General features: G+C 39.1%; 1 protein-coding gene across 10 annotated transcripts in view; it reads left to right on the top strand.

The window, feature by feature from the left end:
• The window catches only part of RBMS3 (RNA binding motif single stranded interacting protein 3), a 1329481-nt gene that overhangs the window by 1196458 nt on the left and 111601 nt on the right, over positions 1 to 21422 (top strand). For 7 of the 10 annotated variants that reach the window (XM_045436403.1, XM_045436406.1, XM_045436404.1 and 4 more), the window contains 2 exons: positions 13160 to 13256; positions 15501 to 15551. In XM_045436403.1, the coding sequence (XP_045292359.1) occupies positions 13160 to 13256; positions 15501 to 15551 (148 nt within the window). The remainder of the gene's footprint in view (positions 1 to 13159; positions 13257 to 15500; positions 15552 to 21422) is intronic. The other 3 variants (XM_045436409.1, XM_045436410.1, XM_045436411.1) reach the window with 1 other exon arrangement.

The following is a 21422-nucleotide window of genomic DNA, read 5'->3' on the forward strand; positions in this document are numbered from 1 at the left end:
CATATTGTATATTTGTGAAAATAAAATAGTTAACTCAAAAGGTACAGAACAAGGCCTTATATGCTCAGTGACGGTGACAGAAAACAGGTGTTCTAATGGAAGGAAATAACACGTATTAAACACATAGCATGCACCAAGTAGTTTATATTTGTAACTTAACATGCATTGTTTCAGAGTCAGATGCATGTAAAAATACGTGGAGTGACAGTAGAAATGTATATACATAAATGGAAAATAGAAATAATAATTGAATGAATATGTTCACTAACCGGATTCAACAAGTGCTAATATTTTGCATACTACATATGTACATATGTTTCCATCTGTAATATTTAGCCATATATCTATTATATGAATAATATGAATAATGAATAATATGAATATATGAATAATAATTATATGCATAATGAATAATATTATTATATAATAATAATTGAATACGTTCACTAACCAGATTCAACAGGTGCTAATGTTTTGCATACCGTATGTTCCCATCTGTAACATTTAGCCATACATCTATTATAAAGTCCTTCTTACTCAAAGCTCTTTGTGAAGGATTAGATACACAGCAGTGACTTAGGCCTGGACCGGAGTGGAGGATGACACTCCCCTCTGCATCCCTTCAATCAATGGTCTTTCCGGTGCATAATTTAAAATCTGACTGTCTTCTCTAAAGACATAATTTTCCAAGTATTCTTGCTGATTTATCAGAAACCTAAAGAGAAAACTAAAGGTATTTCAGTTCCTAATCTGAGCAGCCAAAGGGGAGCTTCGGGGAGTGCCATGTTAGAGGCTGTGAGGACACAGTAGTACACAGTGAACATCTGTCCCTCCTGCAGGACTTCTACCTCACATTTCAAGCCACTGCCCATGTGCCATAATGATTGCAGGTACATCTGTCCACGTTAATCGCCCTGTCTATGACATATCTTTATCTGTACCTTATATTAACTGCAACACGGTATCCTTCGAATGATTGGAAGAGTTGCAAAAATGGCTCACCCTTTTTTGCTGCCCGCTTAAGCGTTTCCAACAGTGAATATTTCCCTCATGAAACACAGTTAAGATGCTGAGGACACCCATCTTCCCGATTTTATCGTCTGATCTACTCTCATTGATAAAGAACCATGTGCCATCAATTAGTCTTTTTCTTCAATCCCTTCATGTCCACTGAATATTCCTTTCGGCCTATAGAAATGCTCAAGTCTTGGGGCGCCTGAGTGGCTCAGTCAGTTGAGCATCCGACTTCAGCTCAGGTCATGATCTCACGGCTTGTGAGTTTGAGCCCCGCGTCAGGCTCTGTGCTGACAGCTTGGAGCCTGCAGCCTGCTTCAGATTCTGTGTCTCCCTCTCTCTCTGCCCCAACCCACTCACATTCTGTCTCTGTCTCAAAAATAAATAAACATCCAAAAAAAAATTTTTTTTAAAGAAATGCTCAAGTCTTTTCCACCTGTAGAGGGAGTAGAAGCAAAACCATTCTTTCATACCAGTGACATCACTTCTAGTGACCTCGCTAATTTAACCTTCTCTTCACTGCTAAACAACTTCAGTTGTCTGTATGTAGGGTCTTCCCATATTCTTTTCTTCTTTTTTTTTTTAATGTTTATTTCTTTTTGAGGGGGCAGGGGAGGAGCAGAAAGAGAGAGACTGAAGCGGGCTCCCTGCTGACAGCGGAGAGCCCAATGCTAGACTCGAACTCACGGACCATGAGATCATGACCTGAGCTGAAGTTGGAGGCTTAACCAAATGAGCCACCCAGCCGCCCCCTTCCCGTATTTTTTCAAATGCCTATTAAATTATGAAGTCTCGGGGCGCCTGGGTGGCGCAGTCGGTTGAGCGTCCGACTTCAGCCAGGTCACGATCTCGCGGTCCGGGAGTTCGAGCCCCGCGTCGGGCTCTGGGCTGATGGCTCAGAGCCTGGAGCCTGTTTCCGATTCTGTGTCTCCCTCTCTCTCTGCCCCTCCCCCACTCATGCTCTGTCTCTCTCTGTCCCAAAAATAAATAAACGTTGAAAAAAAAATTTTTAAATTATGAAGTCTCGTTTCAAACTTGACTGGGATTTCCCTTGCTAATGCTCCCAGTGATGTCCAAATGTGTCTGTTGTGATTGACACCCTTTTAGTTCTTCTATCATTTGAAATCTCACTCCACTCAACTCGTTGTTGGTACCATTTATACTTTTTTGGCAATTTCTTATCTCATGGGTCCCACAGCTCCATTCCCTGCTGATCCTGCTTGCTCACTCCTTTCTACTCCCTTGGCCTCTTCTGATTCTTCCTCTTTTGCCCACTTTTACTAATCTTTCTCAGGATGTTGTCTTTTTCCTGTTTGATCTCATCCATTCCTCTTGCTCTGGGGACCTTAAAACACGCAAGCTGACACTTAAAGTTCGTAAGGAGATGCCGGGCACTATCACCTGTATTTCTAACTGCTTATTAGGTAATATTACTCTTGGATATCTTTGTCTATCCCAAACTGAGATCATTAACTTTATCAGTGCTTCCAAATAGAAGCCAAACAAGTTCAAATGACAACGAAATATGAAATTTACTTGTTCTTTTTTTTTTAATAATTCACGTTAAGAATTTCTTAAGTGTATTTATTTATTTTGAGAGAGAGTAAGTGTGAGTGGGGAGAGGCAGAGAGAGAGAGAGGGAGAGACAGCATCAAAAGTAGGCTTTGCACACTGTCAGTGTGGAGCCCGACATGGGGCTCTATCTCATGAACCATAAGTTCATGACCTGAGCTGAAATCAAGAGTCCACAGCTTAACCGGCTGAACCACTCAGGCACCCCATTCGTAATTCACTTTAAAGCCATTTAGGCCATCAACTCCAGTTTCTGGGTTCTCTCTTTTATAATATTCTTAATGATAAAATTGGTCACTAAGACTTAATTCAATTTACCTTTGAACTGTATCTTTACCCCAGCACTTGCTTCTTGCCACTGGTTGGGTTTATTCGATCATCTTCCCTACCTGTACTAACCTTTTACCTGTCTCTAGTATAGCTCTCCTGTAAAACATTTTCATATTGTTTTCTGAATATTTAAAAAAAATAAAAATGTAGGGGCAGCTTGAGTCACTTAGTTGGTTAAGCTTCCGAGTCTTGGTTTTGGCTCAGGTCATGATCTCACAATTTTGTGAGTTTGAGCCCCGCATTGGGCTCTGCACTGACAGTGTGGAGCCCACTTCAGATTCTCTCTCCCTCTCTCTCTGTCCTACCCTGCTTGGTCAGTCTCTCCCTCCCTCCCTCCCTCCCTCCCTCTCTCTCTCTCTCTCTCTCAAAATAAATAAACTTTATTTATTTATTTATTTATTTATTTATTTATTTATTTTTAAGCAGGCAAAATTTATTAGAATCTAAGATTAGAAAGGAAGAATAGTAGGAAAGCTCTCTTTACAGAGAGGGGACATTCAAAAGTGAGTGCTCCATAAATAAAAAAAACTTTGACAAATAAGTGAATAAAAACAAACAATAAAAATGTAATCACAGTAATCACCTCCCTGCCTGGTTTAAAGCATTAGGCAGAATTTAAACTGTAGAACAAAACTCAGACTTCCAAGAATGGCACCGAAAAATCCACAAAACAAAAACAAAAACAAAAACAAATCCGTGATTTGGTTCCTGAAAATCATGGGAACCTTCTGTGAACCTTCCAGGACATTCCATGCTACTTGACACTTTTGTGTCTTGTTGCTCATGGAATTACATCTGCCCCAGGAGAATAGTGATTTCCTTTCTTCCTTCCTTCCTTCTTTCCTTCCACCCTTCCTTCCTTCCTTCCTTCCTTCCTTCCTTCCTTCTTTCCTTCCACCCTTCCTTCCTTCCTTCCTTCCTTCCTTCCTTCCTTCCTTCCTTCCTTCTTTCCTTCCACCCTTCCTTCCTTCCTTCCTTCTTTCCTTCCTTCCTTCCTTCCTTCCTTCCTTCCTTCCTTCCTTCCTCTCTTTCTTTCCTTCTGTCTTTTTTTTCAATACTACTTTCCCTTAAAAGGCACAGTCAAATGATTCCAGGTAGAACTACTAACACGATTAGTCATAAGAGAAACAGTATAAGCAGTGGTTAAGAGAGCACACTCCAGAATCAGGCTGTTGATATGCACATCCAAACTCTGTCATTCACCAGACATGGGCAAGTTGTTTGTGCTTTAGTTTGCTCTCTGTGAAATGGAGAAGACAGTAAGGCTTTGTAAGGATTAAAGGAACTCTGTATGGTACACTGTAATCATCAGTGTAAATATTGATGTTATTGTTGCACTATATTTCATATTACCATGGTATGTTTGCAGTCTTTTTTTTACCGTGTAGCCATTGACACAGTGTGTATTTCCCTGCTGGACTATTAACTCAGTGAAGGCGAGTTGCATGCTTTGTTCATCTTTATAGACTGTTTAAACCCAGGATTGTGCTAAATCAGAAATAGGAAATGTAACCAATGACATCTGCTTGGCCCCAGCAAATCGGTATTAGAGAAGCCATTCCCCTTTTCAGCACCAACTTACTCTGTCCCCATGTAACACTTTAATCTGATTCTCTTTAAGTATCAGCCTCTCATTTCACCCAAAGTTTGCAAACCGCCCATGAATTTATCACATCTTGTGTTAAGAATGGAGTTTTAGAAGGCTTAGACTGTCCATTGTGTTGTTGGTAACAAGAAGACAGAAATTTTATATGATGAAATGGAAAGAATAGGAAAATTGTAGTAAATTAACCTTACTCATTTGATACTTCTTCATATAGAGGACTTTTAAAGTGTTTTGTTCATCTTTGGTTTTATTGCCTTATAGGATGACATTTTTATAACAGGGAATACTAGAACAATAATTTCTAAGCATGTAAGGTGTCAAGATAACCACAAGTGTGTTCCCAGCCTACCATCCTTTGAGTTAGCATTAACATGTGCATCTTGGAGGTGTGGAAGTTGATTTAGAAAACTTACTCAGCGCATTAAGGGATCCAACATGAATGTCCAGGATAGAGTAGGCCACTCTCTATTCACATTTCTATATCCGATCATGCTGACAGCCTAACTCAGAGAGCCGTCACTTTACAGATAGAGAAATGTCTACTGCTGTAGGAAGGAAACTGGTCTCATTTTACATAAGACAATCAGTATCTAGAGATACAGTTGTAACTTACTCTAATCCAGTTAACATTCTTAAACGTTGCTTAATGCTTACTCAGTTTAATTCAACATTTTTTTCTTTTGAATGTCTTTCTATTACACTGTTTAAAATCATTTTAGTGATGCAAATTTGAAAAGGAAAAATTTTATATTATAGCAGAGACAAGATACAATACAAATAATACTGTGATAGAAGCCCAAGGTACTATGAGATTTATGTATAAACTTTTATTTGTATAAAATCTTTCTGAAAGAATAAGAAATAGTGGCAGTAATTCTCTGTCACAAGAAATAGTGACAGTAATTCTCTGGGGGGGGGCACTGAGGTACTACAACATAGGAGAGAGAGAGAGAGAGATACTTATTTTTCACTGTTTATATTTTTATATTCTTTTCAAAAAGAAAAATAGAATCAATGTCATAGAACCACAAGGAAGAGGCATTTGTGTTCTAATGAGGTAATAGGAAGGCTTATTGATGGAACATTGACATGAGCGTTTCCTCTTCGAGATGTCCCATGTCATAGCTAAGGAACATATTTTATGATCCTGTGTTTTTCCGTACAAAGGGAAATTGTACTCACTGTACTAAGCCTTAGAGTTTTCTGAGTATGTGGCTGGGTTGTAGGCAGTAGCTTAAATTGTGTTGAGAGTCAAATATGTTCTGAATTCCATAACCTCTGCATTAATACAGCAACATGACATTGAACTAAATGCTCCATGTTGAGCTCAAGTTTAGCTAATGAAGAACAAACGTGTAAATAGCAACCATGGTGGATCTACCCTGTTTGAATTTAGACGGTAGAAAATGTCAGTTCTGTCATCTGCTTGAATCTATCCAAATTATCACTTAAAAAAAAATTAGTTCAATGTCTCATCTGTCAAAGGCTTTGAAGTTTATAAGGAAGACATGTCTGGATCACAATGGAAAAATGAAATCTGAGTACTTTTTACTCCAGGCTAACTTACAAGAATAAAATTACCTATTCTTCTTTCAGAGCCGTCTGGCATAACTCTACAGTTTGTTATTACTACTGCCCTATTGCTTTTTTAGCAGTTCAATCTGAAATTCCATCACTTTCAAATAGGAGTGGGGGAGGTGGGAAATAATCACTCCCCATATTCAAAATCCCATCTTTCCAGTGCCCTTTTCAGTAAGAGCCGCCATGTAGAAGACCTCTCGGATTGTTTTATTTGAATAAAATGTATTCTTGGGAGAGACTTGGGGGAAAAAAAATGTTTTCTATAGTATTGGTTTGCCAGCTGTTGTATATGGGCATTTGATATTAAGTGATACGGAAACCTTATCTTATTACACTAGGAAAGGAATCTAATGTGAAGGATATGGTGGTATTACAATAAAAATGGCCAATTACGTATTAATCTTGTGCGATAGTGTTACCCTGAGGATAGTGTTCGTGGTTCTGACTCTAACAATATTGCCTGCAGACATGAAAGACGAGCCGGTGCTGTTTATTTCAGTGTGCAGATAGGATTTTGTGTGGGTTTCTACGGTAAAAAAAACACTCTACCCTGGGGTTATTGATATATTCATGTTATTTTTATTGTCAGTGAAATAAGATTTCACCATATTACTACTGACGGCCAAATCCCTGAAGATGACTTTCCTGCAGGCAAGATAATGTCCTATTAGTGACCTAGACTTGCATGTTCTGAACTTCTGGAGCCCACTTGCTTTAAATGCCAGAGAACCAAGTAACTCTTCGCGTTCCTTAAAAATATAAAGTTTTGCAAAGGCCAGCTTAGCGTTCTATAGATAGATCATACTTAGTTAACTCTCTTAGCCACTGTGGCATTTGGTATTTTGTTCATATGACATCTCTCCAGAAGTGACTGGTTATTCCGAAGGCTAGGTTTCTCATCCTCAACACTGTGACATTTTGGACCAGATAATTTTTAGTGTGGGAGCTGCCCTGTGCATTGTAAGATATTTAGCAACATCCCAGACCTTTATCTACTAGAGGCCAGTAGCAGCCGACCCACACGCTTGTGACAACCAGACCTATCTCTAGATCCTGCCACCAAATGTTCCCTGAGGAGCAAAATTATTTCTAGTTTAGAACCACTGGACAAAGTGTGAAAGGAACACTTGTCATATACATAATGCCACGTGAATTTGGGGGAAAGAGATATATCTATATCTATATCTATATATAGATATATATATCTATATATAGATACAGATATAAGATATAGATATATAGATATATATCTTAAATGAGTAAACTTTTCCCAGGAAAACCATTTAAGAATTAATTCCCATTTTCTATAATAGCATTTTCAAGGCATATATTATGAGATATAAAAACATGAAGTTACATATTTAGACTTGACTTCGCTTTGTTATTATGGCTAAAATATTCTGTCAGTCATCTCTTTCATGCTCCCCAATAAGATAACACCTATGCCTGGAGCATCTATTTGGATGTTGTTGTTGTTGTTGTTGTTTTCTTTCATTTTCCTTTCTTTCTTTTTTAATGTCACAGGGAAGTGTTTTTAAACCCTAATAGATACATGGCAGGGACTAAGAAGAGGTGAAGAGACTGGGAACTCATCCGGCACTTCTCTCACAGAGCTTGGCTCTGTGCATTTTCTTTAGATATGGCACCTCTAAGCCGCCAGTGTGATAGCAGACTCTCTTAGGGTTTCCTGTCAATTCATCCGGTTTATGTTTGGTCTTGGGAAGAGCTCATTTCAGAATATCAGAATTAGGGGATCAACACGGTGTGTTGAGTCTCTTCTGCCCAGTACATTTTCCATTCTAAGTGACTCTCCGACTTGAGTGGCAGGATTTGGAACTTGCTGGGAAGCATGAACTATAATTCTTGTTTGATGGATAGGATTAGAGCAGATAGAACAAAATGCATTAAATTTTCCCCCAAGGGTTCCCTTTGTAAGTATCAGTTTACTTGGCTGTTTTCTTTAGGTTTTTGCTCTCTGTTCTCCCCATAAAATCCCCCGTAAACTCTACCTGCCAATCCACTTCTCGTTGCCGTCATATTTAATACTTCAATTGGTACATTTTATAAAATAAGCCAGCCACGCTCAAATGCGATGCATGATTCACTCCATTGGTGGAAGAGGCTGACACTGGGTTTCGGACAGAAATTAAACCACTGCATGGTGAATGAGAAACAAATGTTTGTAGAGCGATCATGGAGTAGTCATGGGTGGAGTGAGGTCATCATGAGCCCCGAATAAAGAATAGGTCCTTTGGTTCACTTCCTCATAAATCAAATCTGTCAAAGATAAGACCTAACGGGGATTTTTAAATGTAATTCATGATTTTTGTAAAAAAGGACTTGTTTTCCCTAGTTACTAATACTATCCATGCTTAGAAAGCAAGTATTGATTAAGCCTCCACTGAGCATTTACTAATATGTGATGTTGGCTGTTCTTTGGGCTCTCACCCCTCAGCTTCCTATGGTTTCAGGGACCTATCTTCTATGCTTCTGCCATCTTGGTATTGGCCAAGTATTGGTATTGGCCGGTACTATAATCACTACTTACTTCCCTAAGCTTCTCTGTATTCATTCATTCATTCATTCATTCATTCCAACTATGGTTCTTTTTTTTAATTTTTTTTTCAATGTTTCTTTATTTATTTTTTTGAGAGACAAATAGCACCCGAGCAGGGGAGGGGCAGAGAGAGAGGGAGACACAGAATTCAAAGCTGTCAGCACAGAGCCTGACACAGGGCTCGAACTCACAAACCATGAGATCATGACCTGAGCTGAAGTCGGAGGTTTAACCGCCTGAGCCACCCAGGCACCCTAACCTATGGTTCTTAAGTATCTCTTATGCCCCAGGCTCTCTTCTAGGCAACAAAGCCAGTATGTCCTCAACTTTGTCGAAGCTGACATCCTAGAGGGACAAAGAGTCAATAAGTACCTTGTGTTAGCTCCACTACCATCACAAAATACCATCGTTTAGGTGCCATTAAACCACAAAAAATAAGTTTCTTACGGTTCTGGAGGCTGGAAGTCTAAGATCAAGGTCTGGCTGACTAGATTTCTGGTGAAGACTTTCTTCCTGGCTTGTAGATGGCTGCCTTCTCACTGTGTCCTCACCTGGCCTTTCCTCCATGCACGCTTGTGGAGAGAGAGAGAGAGAGAGAGAGAGAGAGCAAGTTCTTTGGTGTCTCTTCATATAAGGACACTAATCCTATTGGATCAGGGCCCCACACTGTTGACCCCATTTAACCTTACTTTCTTCCCAAGTGGTTCCATCTCCAAATATAGACACACTGAAATTTAGAACTTCAACATATGCATTTTGGAGGGACACAGACATTCAGTCTCTAACATACCTAAATAAATTTTTAGAAATCACTACTTTGGATGGTGATAAGCGTGATGGAGAAAAAAGTAAATTACAGGACAAGAATAGAGAGTAATTAGGTTGGAGATGGTGGTTGCTACTTTAGCTACTACAGGCCTCTCTGAAGATGGGAAAGTTGAGTGAGACCCATACTGAGAAAGAGGTAGCCTTAGGGAAACTTCTGGAAATGAACATTGCAGGTAGAGGGAATTATAAGTTTAATGGCCCAAGATGGAGGTGAGAATAACAGAATCATGTGACAGAAGGTCAGTGTGGCTGGAACCTAGCTGGCTGGTTTAGAGGGTAGGAGAAAAGTACTAGAGAGATAGGTGTTTGCCTGTTTGTACTAGCCCATACTAGGAATTCAGATTTTGTTTTCATTGCAATGAAAAGCCATTGGAAGATTTTAGGCTGATTAATGTACAGATAAGATACAATTTAAGTGGCTAAATGGAGAAACTCTAAGGAATGTTTTAGAATCTTACCGATCTTTGGTACACATTGTAAATGCTCACTAATTTTTTTTTGAAGTGAAAGGATGGTTGTTTACGTACACATCCATTGACTTTGTTTAGAAGTCAGGTTTATTAGTATAATCTACATAGAGTATATAGTCACTATAGTGTACAGTTCGGTGAGTTCTTTTCTCTCAAATGTTTATTTGTTTATTTATTTTGAGAAGGGGAGAGCAGGGGAGAGGCAGAGGGAGAGGGAGAGAGAATCCCAAGCCGACTGCATGCTGTCAGCACAGAGCCTGACACAGGGCTCGAACCCACAAACTATAAAATTATGACGTGAGCCGAAATCAGGAGTCAGATGCTTAACCAACTGAGCCACCCAGCGTCCCCAGTCCTATGAGTTCTGACAAGCATAAAGTTGTAGAACCGCCAGACAATCAAGACAGAGCAGTCACATCATTTCCCAAAATTCCCTCATGCATTTTTATAGTTAGTTCCATCCCCCAAGCTCAGCCTTTGACCTGCCTCCATTGATCTATTTTCTTTTTTTAGAGTTTTGCATTTTTCATGTTGTAGTATAAATGAAATTATGAAATATAGAGTCTTTTGAATCTTCTTTCATTTAGCATAATTGGCTTAAGATTCATCATGTTAAATGTATTGGTAGTTCTTTCCTTATTGGTTAATAGTGTCCACTGGACAGATGTACTAGAATTTGTTTATCAATTCGGTTGAAAGATATTTGGCTTGTTTCCAATTTTTGGCAAGTGTCAGTAAAGCTGCTATAAACATGTGCGTTAGGGTTTTTGTATAAACGTAAGTTTTCATTTATCTTGAGTTAATATCTACCACTGGGATTATTGTTATAAGGTATGTGGATGTTTAACTTTATAAGGAAATTGACAACCTGGTTTCCAAAATGACTATACCATTCTGCATTTCTACCAGCAACGAATGAAAATTCCACTTCCTCTAAATCCTTGTCAGCATAGGATTTTCTTCTTTTTCTTTCTTTTTGTGCCTTTTTTTTTTGCCATTCTAATACATATGCAGTCTATATAATTTTTTTTTTAATTGCACAACTTAAACTTAGATGTCTGGTGGGTATGGATAGTAAGGATATAATATGTAACACAGTAATTTTTTTCGGCTGCAATTTTTTAACCAAAAGAACATGACCTTAGAATGCCTGTCGAGAGCTGGATAAAGTAAATTTAAGACTGTAGTCCCCCAATCCTTGCTTGAAGACTTTTATAGAATCTAAGATTAAAGAATGTACTCCTTGAGTCCTGGAAGCCTTGAAATCCAGCTCGCCCTTCAATAGGGGGCTTATAGAATGCTTCTTTAGAATGGTAACCCGTAACAGTCTCTATTCAAAATATCGGTGACCTCTGAGGGATGATGAAGCTTTTGATTCCAAAACTCCAACCTCAGTTATGCTATTTAAAAAAAAAATCAAAAGTAGTAGTTGATTTTTGCTAAGAGTACAGCAAAGTAAAATGATTCTATTACCCCTGAGACCCATTTTCCCAATCTATCCTCACATCAGTGAAATAATCCATCAAAGGCAACCTGGCCTTTTTCATTCTGTGGCTGGCCCTCTGGCCTTTCACTTACCAGTGAGACAGGAAGGAAGGAACATGATTTGAAAAATCTGCTGACGAATTTGAGCATTAGGTAACTTGTGAACTCTAGGGTACAGAGTGAGCAGAGATGGGTGTATCACTGATTTAAGTACCTAGAAGCTTCTCTTTGAAAGATCTATAGAAGGATCATCCCTCCTCTGGTTTGTGAAGCCCTGATCTCGCCCAGCACCATTTTATAATTGTTTGACAGAGGGCCCCGAAAGACTCGACACTCTGTGCTTTTTTACAGTCTACTGGACTGTAGGACTGGGTTATATCCCAGAGGTCTAGAATCTCCACCAATGCCTTGATTGAATCCAGAAAATATTCCTGTCCCCAGCTAGACACAACCCACACATCGTTCACCTTCTTCTCTTTTCAGGGAGAAAATATTTAGCTCTGTTTCTGCATGAGTGCATGGACTTCTGCCTAGCACAAATTATGTAGAACTCTCTAGGAGCTGACCCTCTTTGTTGAATGAAGAGATAGATGCAATTTGTGTACACATAACATTGGCCATCTTTATAAAGCTTGGTGCTATCATTTTGCTTTTCTCTCAAAGAGCTTTACAATGGCATTTCCTTAAAAATAAAAAAAAAGTAAAAAGAAGAAAAAAGGAAACAAAAACAAACTAAAAAGAGGCCCATGGCTTTTCTCCCCCTGTTGGTGAAACATACTATTACCCTCACCTGGCGTAAGAGATTTTGTGCAGCCCATCTTATTTTATTTTATTTTATTTTATTTTATTTTATTTTATTTTATTTTATTTTATTTTTTTAAATTTTATTATTTTTTTAATATGAAATTTATTGTCAAATTGGATTCCATACAACACCCAGTGCTCATCCCAACAGGTGCCCTCCTCAATGCCCATCACCCACTCTCCCCTCCCTCCCACCCCCATCAACCCTCAGTTTATTCTCAGTTTTTAAGAGTCTTTTATGGTTTGGCTCCCTCCCTCTCTAACTTTTTTTTCTTTCCCCTACCCCGTGGTCTTCTGTTAAGTTTCTCAGGATCCACATAAGAGTGAACACATATGGTATCTGTCTTTCTCTGTATGGCTTATTTCACTTAGCATCACACTCTCCAGTTCCATCCACGTTGCTACAAAGGGCCATATTCCATTCTTTCTCATTGCCACGTAGTATTCCATTGTGTATATAAACCACAGTTTCTTTATCCATTCATCAGTTGGTGGACATTTAGGCTCTTTCCATCATTTGGCTATTGTTGAGAGTGCTGCTATGAACATTGGGGTACAAGTGCCCCTATGCATCAGCACTCCCGTATCCCTTGGGTAAATTCCTAGCAGTGCTATTGCTGGGTCATAGGGTACATCTATTTTTAATTTTTGGAGGAACCTCCACACTGTTTTCCAGAGCGGCTTGTGCAGCCCATTTTAGAAGATGAGTCCAATCTGTCGTTTTGTTCAGAATGATTTATTTCTCTTAGTGGAATCAAACACTGTAAATCTCCTGGATGCTCCTGTTCGCAGCTGGTGGAAAAACACGAGGGTGGAACTCTGTGTTTCCCAGAGGCGCTGGGTAGCATTTGACCAGCACCCGGGCATTGCAGCAGCTTTATGAATCTTCTTTTTGTTGTTTTCTGTTTGCAGATTTTATTCTTCACCGTACAGTATTGCAACCAACCGCATGATTCCACAGACATCTCTCACGCCATTCATTGCTGCTTCCCCTGTCTCCACATACCAGGTATGTCCGATTTACCTGAACCTGAGGGAGCGTCTCTCTTGCCAGTAGACTGTGTAAAGGCGAAAGGGACACAGCGCAAGTTTTCTTTTAATAGCCCTCAGACATTTCAGTCCGACCTTAAAGTAATAATCCTCAAGGTGGCGCCTACACTTTGAAGGGCTTGTTTGCATCTATTTCACTGAAGAATAAGGTCCACTGTGCTCTTCATTCTTCCTGCTGAGTTTTTATGATTAGGCTCCTTTCCAGCCAACACGAGTACAGCCTTCTTGCCACTGAGAACTTACTTTGTTGGTTGTCTGCTATTTGGGTTGTCTGTTCCCTGTTGTGTCTTTTCTACAAGCACACGTCTGGCATTCCCCTCCCTCACTCCAGGATATTTTACCGTTGTCATCTCATTTTGTCACAGTTGTCCTGTGCGTCCATGCAAAGCCACATGGACAGGTGTTAAATCGTTTTCCCCGAGAAAGAGGGAGGACCATCAAAGTGGTAAAAAGTTATTCCTACTTCCTGCTCTGACTTCATCCTCAGTCCCAAACAGGTCAAAAGAGACCTCACGGGTTCCACAGGTTGAAAAGCAAACAAACAAAAATCCAAGACTCAGTGTGTGTCCTAAAGCAGATGTTACAGCGAGTTAATTCTAAGTACACAGGTGGATTAAAAGAGTCAAACTTCTCCCTCCCTCCATAAATAACTCCTTGTCTTATTCCCTTAAGTCACGAATGTGCTATTACTCCCAGCTTCTCTTTGCCTCACATTGTTCTTCAGACAATTCTTCTAATTCTAATTAGATAGTGCCTATAGATGCCACCTGTGGGGGGTATCTAGTGTCACCTTTTCCAACTTTGGAGAGAGAGAAAGTGCGAGAGAGTATACGTGCGTGCACGCGTGTGTTTGTATTTTGCAGATGGCGGGGGTGGAGGTTTCACAAAGGGTAAAACTGTCATGTTGCTGACTGCTACCAATTCAGTGAAGTTTCACCTTATTCAACCATTACATACTTCATTTCAGGGGGTCCCAGCTCTCAGAGCATCAGACTTGAGACTATATACATTTTTCCTTAACTGATTTCCCCTGAAGCAGATGATTTTCATTCTTTTCCTGCGCTTAGAATCCTGGTCAATGTCGCTGGGTGAATGGAATAGACGTGCATGTGAATTGCACTAGAGGGTCTCAGAATGGATGATTTCTTAATGGCTTTTCCTCGGGACCCATGAGGCTACGTGCAGGTGCTGTTCGGTTTTTGTTCTTCCTGCAGGGCCCGCCTGGTTGTAATGTGTGTTTTTGTGTGGTTTTTTTTTTTCTTTTTTTTTTTTAACCCATTTTTTCTAATCCTGGCCTATGTTTCAGCCAAGACCACCCACTGAGCCCCAGTGTAGAGCACTTTGGTGACATGAATAAAATATCCACAGAAAAGTGATTTCACTTGGGAGGGCTCATAAGTGGAATTTAACTCTAGCTCCTTTTTTCTGAAAAAAAGGAATCAGAGCAATTTCCTATGTTGTTGATTCTCGCCTTTCACCACTTTTTTTTTTAACCTGAAGTGCATTGGCGCTTTTGTCAGTGTGAGTGTATTGAAAACAAAGTCCCACGGGGTTCTCCATGTGACCATCAGCCCATGTAAGCTGACTTTCTCATTTGGCTGACAAGGCACATTTCAGAACAGTTGGTTGGCTCAGATTCTCATTTTTATTTGCCATACCAATTACCGTGAAAGAAAAAAAAGATCACAAACTTGCTTAACTTGGGGTGAACCCAAAGCATCCCCCCCTAAATTTCTGGTTGATCTCTTCTAATTCTTACCCCAACTTTTACCACTTAGATTTATTTCCAAGATGGGATCACTTGAGAATTAGAAATTAGAATGGATGAAGAAAAAGAGGAAGTTTTAGCTGTCAACTCTTTGTTACTGGCTCCATAGCCCTGGGAGTTGACCCCCGAGTAGGAGGTCTCTGAGGCTTCCTAAGACTCTAGCCTCCACCACCAACCTCAAAATCTGCTCCAAGGCCCAGCCTGGTCCACATGGGCACCGCAGCCAGCTCCTATGAAGTAGGAGTTTGCTTTATATTTTACTATGTTTTGGTAATCAGGTCCAAGAATTTCCTTTCTCTCCTCAGTTCTGAGCACTAATTAGCTGTAAAGTCAGATGGACTCCACTTTCTTATGACCTAGTGTGACTCCACTGAACACAAGAACCAAGTTCTCTCTGTGATTGCTTTGTGCTAATAAATGCTGTTTGATGCATAGGTCCAGAGTACTTCATGGATGCCTCATCCGCCATACGTTATGCAACCAACAGTAAGTGTTCTCAGTCACCTGAGGCTAAATATTTCTATTATCCGAGTGCAAGCTTTTGTAATGCGTACAAGCTTTGGGGTAAAGCTTTTGTTAGATTTCATACCTCTTTCAGACAGCTGTATTTTCCAGATGAAAAGCTGTTCCTGAAATTCTACAAAAGCATGTACAATAGATAGATAGTAGAGTTAGAGAGAGAGATGAGAGAAAGAAAAAGAGAGACAGAGATGACAGAGACAGAGAGAGAGAAAGACAGACAGAGAGAGAACAAACTTTATTAGAGGAAATAGTCAACCTCCTAAGCCGATGTCTGCCATTTGTCATGAATGGGGAATTTCTACTTCACACAGGAATTCTGAACTCTGGACAATTAAATCCATTATTGGGGGAAAGCCTTTCTGTTTTCCTTCTCTTGGTATGCTTTGTTCTCTTTGGATGCTGTTTGATATGCTTTGGGGGCAATTTTTGGTATCATGGCCAAGTGTTCACTCAAAGCAATATATTTGAAATATGAAGAAAGCTGTCTACTAATAGATGGAGATATAGAGATAGAAAGCAAGGCTGCTAGATATATATTTTTAATATTAACTAACTAGAGCCATTCTCTTCTTCTTTAGTGGAAAAATCTCTTCTAAAAATATTCAAACTCTATTTTCTACTTGCTATATTTCCCATTTTGTGGCACAATATTACATCAGTCCCATGGGAAAATATTACGTATTTCATTCGAATCTAGACTGAAGGCTAATGATTCCATTTATCTTTGTCTCGGTCTTCCAGGTTTTCTAGCTCTGTCAAAGTACAATAGAGCGATTTCAGTAGCAATATATTCGTGAGAATGGATAGAGCGCGAGACAGGAAGTTGTGTGACAAGGTCTGTGGTGAATATCCTTTGGGGGCATGCTCACACCTGTGCCTCTGTTTCCTTTTCTGTCACTATATTAACAGGGCTATTGGAAGGATCAAGTGAGAGCATTAGTGAAAATAGCTTTTAAAATACAATATGCTATGTATTGTTATTGCTGTTATCCTTCCTGGTACAGAATGTATTCGTCGTACAGAGACAAAGCCGTGCTACATTTTAACCCATTTCAAAGCTAACTGTAAACAAAGTAGCACACATTAAAGATCAGGGAACTAAATCCACAGGCATCCATTTCTTTGACCCAAAGGATCATAGCACCTGGTTTTCATATCTGAGCTTTGCCCATTTTTAAAAAATAAGAAACATTCCATGTTGCTCCTAATGTTTTGATAGTTTGTGTTTTATTTAAAGAATAAAATCTATATAGCTTAATACAGCAGAACTTTAGACCGTATTTTGCAAATCCCTCTATTTACTCTTATCTACACACCTTGGGGGCTTCCTGAGTTCATCTGGTCTGTGTTCTATAAATCATACCGTACAATGGATCCAGGCTGCACCTTCATATCCAATTCATGCGATAAAGTTCAGTATACACTGCCAAACCAATGTATGGCATAGATTGGGCCACTGCAGGAAAAGGGAAGAGTTCTGCCAGGTTCTAAAGTGGAGACTTTCTAGAAGGAAACAACTAGCTTCTAACAAGTAATATGTTCATCTAGAAGGTGCTAATGCTAGCTTAGTCCTCACACCGAGGTGAAGGATCATCTCATCGTGACCAAAAGGAATGCACATCTGGCAGAAATCTAAATATTTTTCCAGATGTCAAAATATTTAAGGTTCTACCAGAACTTCTAGAACTATAAGTAGAAGGGAAGGTGTTTGTATGTGGCTTTATTTCCACTGTCTGTCATTCAGGACCTCAGCAAAATTTTTCTTCCCCTCGCCCTCCATCCCAACATGCCTTCAGCCCCATTTTTGGAGGTATTATTTCTCATACATCTTCCTCCAGAAATAGGTGTGTGTGTGTGTGTGTGTGTGTGTGTGTGTGTGTGTGTGTGAATTTATCCCCTTAGGTATTTCTCATTATGGCTACTGCTCACTGATGTCTCATCAGTTCCCATAACTAGACAGTGCATCATGTTTGTGTTTAGGTCACTTGGTTTAAAATACAATGTTTGTGACCAGGGAAGATTCTTGGAAAAAGGAGTGCCTGGGCCACCCACCACTTTGTTGTGTTTAACATGGAAAAATTGGCTAAGCAGTGTCATGGAAACAGAGTTTGTGCCAGCATTCTTTTCCCAGTAACAGTCTTACCAGTTGTCTATATTGCATAAATAACCGTACCCAACTAGTCTTAGTCTCATCATCAAAATGGGGGTTAAATTAATCACTGAATGATACTTAAATACAAAAATACTGAAGCAATCTAAAGCAGATAAACCAAATACCTAGATCTTGAATGAATGAATGTATGAACGAATGAATGAATGAACGAACGAACGACTTGATGATTAACAGCATGAGTTCTTGGTTAGGGTCTTTGAGATAGGAAACCTTTCTCTGTTATGGAACTCTGGTCAATAAAACTTTCTTAGCCATAGTTGCCTCCTCTGTAACATAGACATGCTGATGCCTAAATAATTATGTATTGTGTTCATTAAAGGAAATAATGAATTAAAGCCCCTAAATTGTGTCTTGCAAATAGCAAACACTCAGCTAATTATTATTATTATTATTATTATTATTATTATTATTATTATTTAGTTATAGGAGGAAGAAAGGTAGAGGAAGAAAGTTGAGAATAAGCAATAATCACCTGTTTCTACTACATTTTTACTATTTATTTAACTTACTTTGCTAATGAGTTTTTGGAGATAGCCTCTATGGCTACAAATAAATTGCTTGGATTGGTACTTATTTCATTTACTTACTAAACCATTTAATACTTAATACTAAGAGAAAGGGCCTGATAGGTACGCCCTTTATGTCAGTAACTAGAACCTACTTTACAAATAAATTCAAGGCGTCAATATCTACATGTCGCAAATATGTTGCCCATAATTATGATTTGCTTGCGACTTTTCTCCTTGCTCATGTTTTCTCTTCTGCCGTTTTGAGAAAATCTCATGTATAAGCTCAAAGTGTAAGCACGTTTCTCCTGCTCACTGTGAATTCACACGGACTCCTAAATGGAGCCTAAAGCCTGAATTGTCTTTCAGGCTTGACTCAAAGGACTCCAAAGATTTCAACCAGGCTTGTATCCAAAGAGACTTCAGGAAAGTCTTAAAAGTAGAACACCGTGCCTCTGGTCTTTATCAGGATGAATGGTTAAAATGGGAGATGGGGGAGGAGACAGGTGACGGTTAGTAAGAGAGAAATAAAATGATGGAAAGGAGAAAAAGGAGTAGGCAAGGGCCAAGAGAAGAACAAAAAGCATAAGCCTAAAACTGAAGTGTGCCATTTTAGTTTGTTTCCTTAGAGATTTAATTTGCTAAGTTGTGTGTATTGTACTTCTTTGTAGATTTGGGAAAAGATTCTGAGAGGACTTGCCCTCTTAAGGAAAAGGGGAAAGAAGTTTCCTTGACTGTGTTATAACCATCCTTCTGGTGTTTGTGCAAGAAAACAGTTCTCTGTCAGTGGATGCTGGGACCTTATCGGGTCCCCTGGAAAGTTGTCAAACCCCACTTAGGACAGCAAGAGCATTTCTGTTCGCACTTTGTCATTGTTCCCCGAAACAGACTCGGGAGAAAGCACTGTTAGACGAGATTAGGAATTCACTTTTTGCTGTAAAGAAGTAAAAATGCTGACTTTGTCAGCGCAATCACTTATTCATTGCGGCTTCTCAGCGCAGAACTCTGTACTGTACTCTGAAACTCCCCATCTCACTGACAGAATTTTAATAGATGATGGATTGCACCAAATATCTACTCTGCATAGCGTCATGTTACATCGGAATCTTATATGAATGCACAATTGAAATTCCTGTGTTGCAACACATTGGATATTTTGTTAAATCTGTGCTGACAAGGAGAAAAGATGATAGTTCCCAAGAAGAAGCATAGTCCTGTTCCCTTAAATTGTATTTAGGCTCATTTGAATCATAAATCTTCTGTTCTTCATATAGTTAGCATTATTTTCTCTCAAGGAGAAAGGTCAGCTTTCATTTTTACTTAATTACAAATTGGTTATCTAATTACAGCATTCTTAGAAATGCAAGATGCCCTATTGAATCATTGGATGATTTGTGGCCATGCATGGCTAAATTATGACTTTTATGATTAATAAACCTAAAGTTTATAGCTGAATAGGGAATATAAACTTTCCCTCTGCAACAAGGCTGTTCAAGAAATCTCCAGAACATTTGATTTGGTCATCCCTTACCAGCAAACAGACTAGGCCTAAGACTTTATGTTAGAGGTTGTATCCTATAAATCTGTAGCTGTGTTTTCTATACAAGCATATCACCTAATGTGGAAAGAATATCTAAATCCATTGAATTCTGTTCAGAAAGCTGAGCTGAGCAAAAATCCTAAATCTCATAGTTTCATTAGTAAAGTAAAAAGTCAAAATGCTTTTGCTGTCAAAGGTAAGTGCATATATATAGGCCAAATCTTTTTTTAACTACAGAGCAAAATCGAAACAACAGTGACTCTAACCCATCTATACCATTTCTCCTGGAAGAGAATTCAAACTGAATGAGAATAAGCTTAGGAGTAACTTGTTTTGAGTGTCACCTCCTTTTAGATATAGTGCTGGGCTAAAGTGACTATGAATAAAACCATTTCCACAGAAAGTCTCTTAGTGTAACTACTGTTAAAAAAAAAAAAAAACAGTAGTGCTGGCTTTGCAATGTTAAATTTAACTTCAAAATTCTACAATAAGTTTTCAAAAATAAAGAAAAATCCATTAAACAATGAAATTCTAGGCTCATAAATTATAACTGCGTAGAGCATAAAAAACGTTCCACTTAGGACCCCTTCACTCATCAGCTCTATTCTCCAGAAAGAAACCTAGGATGAACTTCCGTGTCACCATCCAGTCAATTTTTATGCATACGAAAATCTATATGTACTTGTGCATAAATGTATATGTATTGTTAACATCTATACTAGATTACTCTACAAATATTTTATTGCAACTTGCATTCTTTTTCCCCAATAACAGAATGTCCTGGATGTCATTGCGTGAGTCACATATAAATCTATGTCAGTTTTTTAAACACTTCATAATATGCCATTATATAAATGCACCAAAAGGCATTTTAACCAATTTCCCATTCACTGTTCTTTAAGTTGCTTCTAGTACTTGCTCATAAACTCCAGACTGTAATATTGAGCACTTGTGAGAAAATATCTGCAGGACAGATTGCTGGTACAAAAAGTATGTGTGTGTGAAGATTGGATATACATTATTGTCAGATTGGCACGCCAAGCGAGAGTGTTTATTTCTCCGTGTCCCCAATTAACACTGGGCATTCTCGGATTTCAGATACTTTGTTGATGTGATAAATAATGAACAGTATCTTTCTGATGTTTCATTATTATTTCTCTGAGTCCTAGTAGAGTGGAGTTGCTTTTCATGTCTTTATTGACTAATTTTTCTTTTTTCTCTGAACTCCACGTCCTTCATTTGCTTTTGCTTATTTCTCTTTTGGGGTATTGATCTCTCTTTTTTTTTAACGTTTATTGATTTTTGAGAGATGGAGAGAGACAGAGCATGAGCAGGATGAGGGGCAGAGAGAGAGGGAGACACAGAATCCAAAGCAGGCTCCAGGCTCTGAGCTGTCAGCACAGAGCCCGATGCGGGGCTTGAACTCATGAACTGCGAGATCATGACCTGAGCCGAAGTCGGATGCTCAACTGACTGAGCCACCCAGGCTCCCCCTCTTTTTATTTTTAAAAGATCTTATTGCAATTAGTCAGTTAATGTTGTTATAGATAATTTAGAGGGGCACCTGGGTGGCTCAGTCAGTTAAACATCCGACTTCAGCTCAGGTCATGACCTTG

Source organism: Leopardus geoffroyi, chromosome C2 (genome assembly GCF_018350155.1).
Source record: "Leopardus geoffroyi isolate Oge1 chromosome C2, O.geoffroyi_Oge1_pat1.0, whole genome shotgun sequence".
NCBI lineage: Eukaryota > Metazoa > Chordata > Mammalia > Carnivora > Felidae > Leopardus > Leopardus geoffroyi.